A 12,223-nucleotide genomic window follows, 5' to 3' on the forward strand; every position below is an offset into this window, starting at 1 on the left:
AAGAAACACACAACTAAATACCTGTGTGATTCACAGAAAGGTAGATCTTGCTTGGCTGTTATCAGACATACTGTGCATCAGATTCTGAACAAGAGGGGGAAAGTATGCACTTTCACACATCAATCAACTGCAGCAAAACAGGCACGCGCAAAATGCACGCCTTCACTGTGCTGCTGAAAGTATCAAGTGCAATCGAAGAGAACAAGTCAACTCTAGTAGAAACTGACACACTGATGAATAAGTATGGAAGAATGTTATAAAACATATAATTTTATATACTGTAGTTACCAATTTCCTTATGAACTACATCAGTATCAATCACACACATCTAAATATGCTGAGAAAATGGTTCTATTAGACTGCAGATGCAGCAAACACACTATTTGTATATGTGGGAAACAAATGAATAATGGTTGAATTTATTCTGTTGTCGTATAACTAAGTACTATAGTAATAGTGTTCAAACACATTATATCTCTTTACTGAGCTCTGAAAAATTATTTACGAATACGGCAACTGCTGAATTCATTATGTATAATTCCAACTTAGAACAGTTTCCTGAGATACACAAGTTGTTGATGATATAAAAAGCTATCAGTCAAATGATTGCAGGAGTCTTAGCATGTGTTGTATTTTTACAAGACTCAAATGAGGATTACTAGCTGCATCTATATATTCATGTTTACAGCACTGCATAAGCAATTTACATTTTGTAGAGCAACAACTACCTTTCACTCAGGCAAATTTAAGCATGATGTATTGCTGGTGTGACTTGAATTTAGAGAACTCTACAAAAAATTCTCCATTTTTTACTTCTATTAAAGATATGATGATAAGGTTCTATTCTGCACTACGGGAACTAACACTTACTGTGAGAGGCAGAACACACTTTCCGTGCAAGCAAATAGGTACGTTCTGAATTAAGTGAATCATTTGACATAATAATGATCTTTCTGATCACAATTTTACTCACCGACAACCTTGAAATTTGAGTAAAGCATCTTCAAGCAAAGCATCAAGTTGGCCATGGGAATCACCACCAGCAGTGGCAGCTACAACATTAGATGCAACAGAAAGTGTAGGCGGCAGATGCACTGCCAACTCTCGTACTGCTTCTAGTAGTGCAGGAGTGCATATATCATCTAGATGAGCTTTTAGAAAAGGGATAATATCAACTAGAACTGCTTGCACTTCCCAGTCCAGCTTTTGTCCATAGCCAACTTGCAACTGGAAAAAAAGGAAGACTCATAAATAACAATGGATATACTTCTTATTTTTGAAAAGGTGATATTAATAGTTAAGGAAACAATTTAAAAAAAATAAAGAATGTACAGAATACAGCACATAGATGATAATTTAATTGTGATATGGGATGGAATTTGACAGTGTGGAAAGGAAGAGAAGGAAAAATAGTAGAAGATGGGGAAAAAGGAATGGAAGAGGCAGCTGGCTGATAGAATTTTGCAGAGTACAACTTAATCATTGTGGATACTTGATTTGTGAACAATGAAAGAAGGGTGTGTATGTGGAAGGGAATTGGAGACAGCAGACGATTTTAGCAAAATCATGTAATAGCGAAGGTAGAAGTAAAGGAAACAACTCACCTTGAGCCATTGACAAAAAAAACACCCTTTGTTAGCATTTAGATGACCGCCGCCACAGGCAGTAACAAACAAGCACATATGTGCACATACGCATGCACGTACGCACGCACGCACACACACACACACACACACACACACACACACACACACACACACACAGTTACAACGTAGCAGCTGAATCCACATTGTGAGAACTGCAGTTTGGCATGTAAACTGGGGAACTGGGGTGAAGGGTTGTGGCGTGGGGGATGGGTGAGGTAAGAAAAGTGGCAAGGTGAGGGGAGAAGGACTTGGAGAAAGGATGGAGGATGGTTTGGAGGAAGGCACCAGGTGTGCAAGATAGGAATGCAAAGAGAGGGAGGCAGCAGACACACAGGATAGGAATGGAACAAACAGGCACCAGAGCCAGTGAGTTTGTGAAGCACAGCGGGACGATGACTTGTGGCGTGGATTGAGAGCAGGTGACAGAATAGAAGGGGATGCTGTTAGGAAGGAGTGTGAGTGCAAAGGGTTTCGGGAGACCCCCACTAACCCCCTAAACCCATTAAAGTTCCTTTCCATTCCATTCCAACATTGAATGCAGGAAGAATGGCTGCTTCAGTGGCTCTGTGCAGGCTGTAGTTAGTCTAAAGCTGCCTTCGCAGTTCCTATCGAAGGAATCCATAGGAGCTGTAGTATATTCCCAATTGGTCACTTAATACTCCTCCTTAAATCTTTGCAAGTTAGTTCACATCTATCTGCAAGCATCTCAGGTTCAGGGTTTTCACCATTTCATGATGCGCTCCCGAGAGTCAAACAAAGCTGTAATCGTTCATATTTCCCTTCTCTGTGTACATTCCATATCACTTGTCAGTCCTTTGTATAAACTTCAGCATTACTTTGGTATGAGTTACACCAGTTTTCTAAAAGTGATCTACTTTGTAGATTGATTACCATTTCCCAGTATCCTACCAATGAACAAACGTCCTTCACCTAATTTCCCTACAACTGAGCCTATGTTATCAGTTTATTTTATATCCACTGCAGATTGTTAAGACAGAGCAATTTGAATGAATTTGCCAATTTCTACTGGGCTTACTAACATTTTAGTCACAGTATACTACAATTGTGCATTTTGTGAATGGCAAAATTTTCATTTCTAAACATTTAAGTGAAATTGCCAATTTTTGTACCACTTTGAAATCTTCCACAGACCTGACTGAATATTTGCACAGGTTTTTTTTCAGATAGCTCTTCATTACTGATAACTGGTTCATTTCAAAAAGTCTAAGGTTACAACCAAATTTGTGCACCAGGTCATCAACAAACTATATAAATGATAAGAATCCCAGTACACTTCCCTCGGGTACACTCAAAGTACTTTTACACCTGTTGATGAAAGAGAATGTGCTACATCCTCCCTAACAAAAAATCCTCAATTCAGTCACAGATTTTAATGATACCCATATTAGTGTTATTAATAAGTGTTGATGTGGTACTGAGTAAAATGGTTTTTAGAAGTAAAGAAATACAGCATGTACCAGACTGCCCTGATACATGAGTTTCATGACGTCATGTGAAAAGGGCGTTAGGTGATGCTTGCATGCCCATTGTTTACAGAATCCATGCCCAATGGCAAAGAAAAGTTTATTCTGTTCTAAATACTTCATTATGTTTGAGTTCAGAAAGTGTTCTAATATTCTACAACAAAGTTTGTATGTAGAACATCTGCAACTGAGAGGTATGATAAATAACTTTTTTTAGAGATCTGTACCAGTTGTACTAACCATTTATTGAAACTATAACTGGCCTTCACTTAATGTCTGAGAGCAGCAGTATTTGTGTAGAGTTGTCAGTGCTAACAGAGAAGCAGCACCATGTGAAAAACCATAGAAATCGGCGTGGGGCACAAGATGAATGTATCTGTTAGGACACTGTTGTGAAATTTGGCTTCAGTAGTCTATGACAACATGCAATCAATGCAAGTGCCTTAGCTAACAGCATGACCATGTCGGCTGGATCCTAGACAACTAGAGAAGTGTGGTCTGGTCAGATGAGACCCAATTTTAGTTGGTAAGAGCTGAAAGTAAAGTTCAAGTGTAGTGCAGTGCAGACCCCATGAAGCCATGAACCCAGATTGTCAACAAGCCACTGTGCAAGGAATGGACTGTGTCCTCTGGTCCAACTGTACTGATTGATCATTGACTGGAAATGGTTATGTTCAGCTGCTCGGAGGCCATTTGCAGTCATTCCTGGACTTCACATTCCCAAACAACAATGAAATTTTTATTACTGGAAATGCGCCATGTCACTGGGCCACAATTGTTTGCGATTTGAAAAACATTCCGGACAACTTGAGCAAATGATCTGGCCAGAAAGATCACCTGACATGAATCTTATCGAACATTTATGGGACATAATTAAGAGGTCAGTTCATGCACAAAATTCTGCACCAGCAACACTTCTCTGAGTTTGGACAACTATAGAGGAAGCACCACTCAATATTTCTGCAGGGAATATCCAATGACTTGTTGAGTCCGTATCACGTCAAGTTGCCACACTGTGCTGCACAAAAGGAGACCCAATATGATATTAGTAGGCACCCCTTAACTTTTGTCACCACACTGTAGATGTATTACATATAGAAAAGACAGAAAAAAACCTATTTATGTTAGCAGTGGTATTATAGCAAGTGGTGCTATTGGATTTTACTATGTTTCAAGGAAATAGCATGCAACTAACGACTAATACCAGTTGTCTGAGCTCTGAGATTATATCAGAATTGTTCAAGTGACTCATAGAGAAGGTTGAGAAGACCAGGGTTGTTCATGGAGTTACAACAAAACTTCTAATCTCCAGCACTCTCCTCAAAACTAATCTTGGCCCCCTTGTTCTGAGCTGAGTTAAAGGCTTCAACAAAAGACTTTAGAGATACTAAGACACTGTTAGTGTATGTAAGTAGCACGAACAGCATCAGATGTTGAGTGATCACTGTGTATGACACAGAGGTATTCCATATTTGTGTGAGACAGTGTTATCAGCACCTGTCAAATTTTGAAAGGAGCCTTATTGTGGACTCCAGCTGACAAGCATCACTTGTGTGATTTGTGGGAAATTCAGGTGTGACAGTGGGCTGCATGGAAACATGATGGCGGGTGTCCCCATCATAAATGTTTAGGTGGGCCAAGTCACAAGGGAGGATAGCGCATTGTGCACCGAGAACATTGTATCCCTTCACTTTTGCACCTCCCATCCAAGAACTGGTAATGCAAGCCCTGCAACATTCTGTGCTATCCTGCACAATTGGTCGAAGACTAGCAGCAGGAGGACTAGGGAATTACCACCCCATGTGTTGGCTGCTGTTAACACAACACAAATGGCTGTCTTTGTAGTGGTGCCATTATGAGGAAGTGTATATGCCTCATGAATGGCACTGCATTGTGTTCAGTAATGAATTGCGGTTCTGCACTATCCTAAATAGCCATTGTTGGTGAGTATGGCAGCGACATGGACAGAGATCCCAGTTCCCAATGAATTTGTTAGGCACAACATTGTTACTCCTTGTGTCATGGTGTGGGAAGCCACTGGGTATAAGGTCAGGTCATGGATAATAGTGACTGAGGGAACTCTTACAGCACAATGATACATCACAGACATCCTGTATCGTCATATATTACCTCTCATGTGACAGTACTGTGGGGCCATTTTCCAACACAACATGTGTGAAACCAGCTTGGACATCACCTCCATTCTAGTGCCAGTATCCAGGATACCCAAGACCAGTTACAACAGTTGTGGGCTAGCTTGCCTCAGGAAAGAAGACAACAGCTTTATAACACCCTTCCCAACCAAATCAGTGCATGCATCCAGGCCAGAGGGCACACAACATCATTCTGTAAAATGGGCTCATACTGCCATGTTCTTTGCGAATCTGACTCAGCTGTGTAATAACTAAAGTAACATCACATAACCTCTCAAACCATGAAATTTCATTTCGTTTACTCCTCCCCTTCTGCACACTTCAATTTTTATCAGGCAGCATGTGTGTTTGTGTGTGTGTGTGGGTGGGTGTGTGGGTGGGGGGTTTGTAGAGTTTTAGAGTGTTATACTGTTCATTTTCCACTTCTTTACAAATCAACATCCAAGAACATTGCTCCAGTTTAAATCACGCACCACTACACATATGAATGACACGGATATTATTGCCAGTGATGTTGAGAAAGAGCTGAACTCATTTAAATTTTACAGGGCCCAGGACCTAGTAGAATCTGTCAGATTCAATACAGAACTTGCAGCAGAGTTAGCCACCTCTCCCAACGAATATTAATAACACATAGACCAAGTGAAATGGTGCAGTGGTTATTACAATGGACTCATATTTGTGGGGATAACATTTCAAATCCACTTCCAGCCATTCTGATTTATGTTTCCCTTGATTTCCCAAAATCACTCCAGGCAAATGCCTCGACGATTCCTTTGAAAAGGTAGGGCCAATTTCCTTCCCCATTCTTGTAAAAGTCCAAGCTTGTGCTCTGTTTTTAATAACTTCAATGTCAATAATCCTAATCTTCCTTCCTTCCTTTAAAACATGATAGGTCCCTGTGGTTCCAAAAAAACAAAGATCACACTCATCTACCGTCAAGGTAGCAGAAGTGACCCACAAAACTATCATCTAATAACACAGGCATGTATCTGTTGTAGAACAATTAATTTAGAGAGATCCGCTTCAAATATACTACTTATTTATTCAAACCATGACTGGTTTTGTGATTTTAAAATCCCATCTTTGGGTGTATGGTGAGAGGTAATGCCTGAAATGTGATATTCTTACACACTCTTGACTCTGTGGATCTCAGTATATTGAATTCCCGGTCAATTTCTGAAATGGAATGTCCCGGGCATCTAGCTCCAACAGCTATTTTCCATTCAAAGTCTATTAATTCCCATTGTGTGGCCATAGTCACATTAGACACTTTTTCACATGAATCACCTGAGTATAAATGACATCTCCGCCAATGTACTGCCCTTTCATGTCTTGTATGTGCAATACTATTGCCATCTGTATATCGCTATCCCAAGACTTGTGTCACCTCAGTATATCAGGAATATATGAAATCCCCAAATTCTTTTTTGGCTGGTATTTTTCTGAACTTGATTATTCACTTTATAATTTACATGCAGCTAATAACATTAGTGTAAAAATTCATGTTCACATGCTTTATGTAAAGAGGTATTCAAAATGTAGGATTCATGCGAAAACCACATGCACTTTAAAATTTCAACCCATTAACAACAGTTTTAGGACTGGAATATCTTACTTGAAAGTCCTCATTTCCTTCTTTCTAACAAATACCTTGTTTTTCTGAACAATGAATAACTATGAAAATATCTTTATTCAAAACTGTTGTTATAGAAAGATCAGAGAATACTGAATCTTCATATGTAATCTTTTCAAAAATCCATTGTTATTTATTGTCTTGTAGCCTCAGTTGTTCTGTATGCTTTTACAAGGATAACATGCTAGTTAGTTAAATATTGATCATCATCAGTTTGGACAATAAAAAAGTATGTAAATGAAATTCAAATTTGATTGTGTTATGGTAAATTATTTTAAGTTTTTTCAAAGTATCCAGCGGTTCACAACTGAACATCAAAACTGATACACCCTCTATGGCTGCTGGAACAACCTCTGCAATGTACTGAATGTGGGGCCCCCGCCCCCTCCAAGACATATACACTGTCTGAACAGGCGATCTTTCTTATCCCTTGTTGTTATTGCCCTAAGTGGTATCATTATTTACTGTACATTTTAAGGTTTTAGTTTCATTACAGCACACATACAGGGGTACATATGAGGCCATTTTCTTCAAATTTACTTGAGAAGCATCATAAAATACTGTGAAAATGATACAACAGGGAACTTCTGGCAGAACATAAATAATTTTGAGTATCGGAGGCAACTCACCAAACAGCATAAGTGTTGATTCATTGTTGACAGGCACACCAAATGCGAATGAAAACTTTTGCACCTATACTGTGCCGGGTATATACACAATTGTGTGTCCACCTGGCACAAGTGTAGCTGCACAAGTGTGTGTGTGTGTGTGTGTGTGTGTGTGTGTGTGTGTGTGTGAAAACAACAGACACATTTCTGACAGCTACCATAAAGTACTTACAGTGAGGTCAAAGGCATCCTTATTGTTCCACACAGCATGTTGAGGTGCCAATGCTGCTGCTCCCTGGGATAACACAAGTGCAGGCTTTTAAAACTTGTTGAAAATCAGAACCAATACAAAAAAATGGATCAACATTTCCATTCTAATAATATCTGTTGTCACACAGTTCACAGATAAAGTAGAGAGCAAAAGTACCACAATGTTATTAAATTACAAAAAAGTGTTTGTACATAGAATTTTGGTAATTATTGCATCTGATTGTGGAAGCAAAATCAGAAATGGCTCTCTGTCTTTATTAGAATTACTCTAATAAAATGGTAAAGCAGTACAAAAGCAGTCAAAACTATGTTGTGAATTTTGAAGCCTATGTACAGCGATAACATGAAAGTTAAAAAAACAACCCATAATGAAACCGATACAGATATTACAAAAGGAATGAAGATCAATTCAGTCATGGTGTGCCACCTCACTATCTATAACACTGGTATTTAAAGGTAAAAAGATTCAATTTAACAATTCCTCATTATACTTGAAAGCAGCAAATGTTTTTTTGTTGAATGAAAGTAGTTCATTCACAAGCTAATTTTACACCTTATCTGGAATTACTCTGAGCCTCTTCAAAATGTGTTTTCTCAGAGAAGTTCACTATAACACAACTTATTTTTTTAAAAAGAGGAATTATTATTGTTTCCTTTCTTGTTCAGAGCAGAAAGTGTAACTGAATACTCCATCACATCATTGTTACGTAGGTTAAGTATGCATCATCTGAGTCATGTAGTACATTCATAAACATGTTAAATCATTCAAAATGTAAGTGTAAATGTGGAAGTTTTCCACAATGCAGAAGACAAATGCTATGTGGTCAAACGAAGGCAGTATGTTAAAATACTTTATTTCTCTCATTAATCCTGCCTGAGATGTTTTCTTGAAATCACTTTATTTCTCTCATTAATCCTGCCTGAGATGTTTTCTTGAAATCTAACAACTGTCTTTCTGTTACTGCTAATCAAAGACTGAAGCAAACATTCTGTCTACACAGTTCTTCAAAACGGAATTGTGACTCTGAAATGCTCTGGACAGTAACTAGAAAATATTGTGACTGAAGATGAAATATTATTAAGTAATATATTCTTAACCTAAACAGACTTCAATATTCCAGACTTCTCTTTGTCACACCCTACTCTGGTTTCTACATAATCAGTGTATGACTTGATGGATGATTGGTTGGTTGGTTGGATTGGGGAAGGAGACCAGACAGCGTGGTCATCGGTCTCATCGGATTAGGGAAGGAAGTCGGCCGTGCCCTTTCAAAGGAACCATCCCGGCATTTGCCTGGAGTGATTTAGGGAAATCACGGAAAACCTAAATCAGGATGGCCGGACGCGGGATTGAATCGTCGTCCTCCCGAATGCGAGTCCAGTGTCTAACCACTGCGCCACCTCGCTCGGTTGGATGGATGAATTTGACCTCTTATCTGACTTAACAACAGAGAAATGAAGAACAACAATGCTCATGCAAGTTGTTTTACACATTCAATGGAACACCGTAAATGTATTGTAGAGTACCTTTTACAGCAAAATGAAATGCTCCATTAACATCATTTTACAAATGTACTATAGAAAACACTCTACTGTGAAATAAAATTTTCTATTATTGATAATGCATTATTATCAAAACACCCTACTATCTTGCACGAAATGGAAAAATAATATTAGCCTGTTTAACTTTCATGTTTTCTAGCAGCAGTTCTGTCACCAATGATTCAAGATATACATAATTGCCACAGATTATGCTGATAGACTGCAGAGACATTTGGCTGTACGTCAATGACTGCATAATGATTGGTGGCTGGACAGAGTCAGGACTACAGTGTGACAAGAGGAGTAGGCATGGGTCCTTCCAGAAGGACTACATCACAAGAAGATCACAGGTTTTTATGTCTATCTCTGATGAATAGACAAGGACAACAGCTGAAATTCAGATAGAGGATACAGGCAGAGTATCACCCTGAGCAGGTTACTGGAAGCTGGTTCGAGATCTCAAGTAGCCAAGCAATGTTTACCACTGACACCATCAACAGAATAAAGAGACTTGCATGTGTAGAGCCAGTCATCTGGAACAGTGAGTAGTATTCTGTGCTATTCAGCATTGATTCTGGGTTCTGTTTGTGGTGGTCAGATTGATTTCATTGTCCTTGGACATAGGTCATGGGAAGCAGTAATTTTCATAAGCAGTTATTTTCTAGACCCATGTGCATTCATCTTCTAGAAGATGGTCTGGGGAACTATTTGAAATGACAATAGGACTCACTCAGGAATTGTTGAAGGGAGGCTGAATAACTGCCAGTATGTGGTAAAAATGGTAAATCCTCTTACCATAAACCTTCATGACCAAGGTACCAAATGGCACATTCCAACAGGATGATGCATGGTCCCACATAACAGTTAACACCACAAATGCTTTGAAGGATGTAAGGATCATTAACTACCCTGCCCAGTCCCATGGTATGTCACCACAGAGCAATTCTCAGAGTTGAGGGAAAGCATCCAGCCAGCATTCTTCATGTATTGACACAGCAAATGTTTCAAGTATGTCAACAAATTCCTCAAAAAAAGATTTGGAGGTTGTTTATTTCCATGCCACAATGAACACAAGAGCATATTCTCTGTATGCAAGATCACACGTTAGACTGATGTAGATGACAGACAGCAGTTACGAATGGAATGGAAATTCAATCATTTAATGCTCATTATGTGATGAACGTCTGTGGTAAATACAGAACTGGTGCTACATGCTTTAACACTTTCCGTTTCTGCCTGTGTGTGTGTGTGTGTGTGTGTGTGTGTGTGTGTGTGTGGGCACGCGCGTGCATGTATATACAACAGAGCGCGCGGACACGCGGACACGCGGACACGCATACACGCGCACGCGCACACACACAGATATCACAACATCAAGAAATAATTAATACAATCAAAATTTGGGAATACATTCGTCTAGGTAAAATATTTAAGTGATTAACATTGCATGATCACAGGGCAATGTAAACATGAGATAAACCACTGTAAATATGAAATGCTGGTAGATTAATAAACAGTGTAACTGGCAGAATGTAGCATGCAAACATGCATGCATTGCATTGTACAGGTGATGGATGTCAATTTGTGGGAAGGAGGTCCATGCCTGTTGCACTTTGTTGGCCAACACAGTGACAGTTAATGCTGTTTGTAGACAATGCTGGAGTTGTCATCCGATGATGTCCCGTAGGTGCTTGATTGGAGGCAGATCAAGCGATCAACGAGTCCAAGGCTACATGTCAACATTCTACAGAGCATGTTGAGTTAAAACAGTGGAATGTGGGCTAGTGTTAACTTTTGCAAAACACCCCCTGGAGTGCTGTTCTGCACAACAGATAGATTGGACTGACATACAAATTTGCAGTTAGGTTGTGTGGGTAACCATGAGAGTCTTCCTGCTGTCATATGAAACAGCATCTCAGACCACATCTCCAGGTGTACGTTCAGTGTGTCTAGCACACAGACAGGTTGGTTGCAGCCCTCAACTGGCCTCCTCCTAACCAACACACAGCTGTCACTGACACCAAGGCAGAACCAGCTTTTATCAGAAATGATAACAGACCTCCACCATGCTTTCCAATGAGCTCTTGCTTGACACCACTGAAGTCGCAAATGCTGTTGGTTTGGGGTCAGTAGAATGCTCACTATAGGGCATCTGGCTCAGAGCTGTCCTTGAAGTAACTGATTTGTAACAGTTCATTATGTCACTGTGGTGCCAACTGTTGCTCAAATTGCTGCTGCAGATGCAGTACGATGTGACAGAGCCATAAACCGTACCTTCCTGTGACCACGGTTACCAGTAATCAGATCAGTGGCAGCATTCCTGCCAAGTCTTTCTGCAGTATCATGGAAGGGATGTCCAGCTTCTCCCAGCCCTATTATATGACCTCGTTGAAACTTAGGGAGATGTTTGTAATGAAGCAAGCTGGGATGCTTTTACTTCCTCTCTTGTTTTGGCATATGCCTTCTTAAAATTCATTTTCTCATTTCTGAGTAATCAACATAACATAACTTGAGTATAATCTACATTTTCATAAAAGAGAAAGGTTGTCCCTCAGTTTTAAAGAATATAACACCAGATCTAATTTTGTGCTTAGTTTTATGTATGTAATTGATTTTTTAATTTATTTTGACTATTCCTAGCTAATAATTTTGTTATAGGGTGAAATCAGTAACTGCTTTCTAACTTAAATTTATTGTTGACTTAAAAACAAATATAAATTCTGTAATAATTGTAAACATTTGGAAGATGAAATACTACTAATCTTAAAGTACCTATTTGGCTCTATTCGAAAACACGTTAGAAAGCCAGCCCTTCATTGATTCCAAAGTAATTAACAGTTTTGTCAAAAATAATGTTTGCGAAACAATATCTGTTAATTTCATC

At 39.2% G+C, this 12,223-nt stretch overlaps 1 protein-coding gene across 5 annotated transcripts in view; it reads right to left on the bottom strand.

Moving 5' to 3' along the window:
* LOC126473542 (pericentriolar material 1 protein-like) overlaps nt 1-12,223 on the bottom strand; it is a 390,146-nt gene that overhangs the window by 144,318 nt on the left and 233,605 nt on the right. For all 5 annotated transcript variants that reach the window (XM_050100664.1, XM_050100665.1, XM_050100666.1 and 2 more), the window contains 2 exons: nt 7,760-7,822; nt 974-1,227 (listed from right to left, as the gene is read on the bottom strand). In XM_050100664.1, coding sequence (XP_049956621.1) covers nt 974-1,227; nt 7,760-7,822 — 317 coding nt within the window. The remainder of the gene's footprint in view (nt 1-973; nt 1,228-7,759; nt 7,823-12,223) is intronic.

Source organism: Schistocerca serialis, chromosome 4 (genome assembly GCF_023864345.2).
Source record: "Schistocerca serialis cubense isolate TAMUIC-IGC-003099 chromosome 4, iqSchSeri2.2, whole genome shotgun sequence".
NCBI lineage: Eukaryota > Metazoa > Arthropoda > Insecta > Orthoptera > Acrididae > Schistocerca > Schistocerca serialis.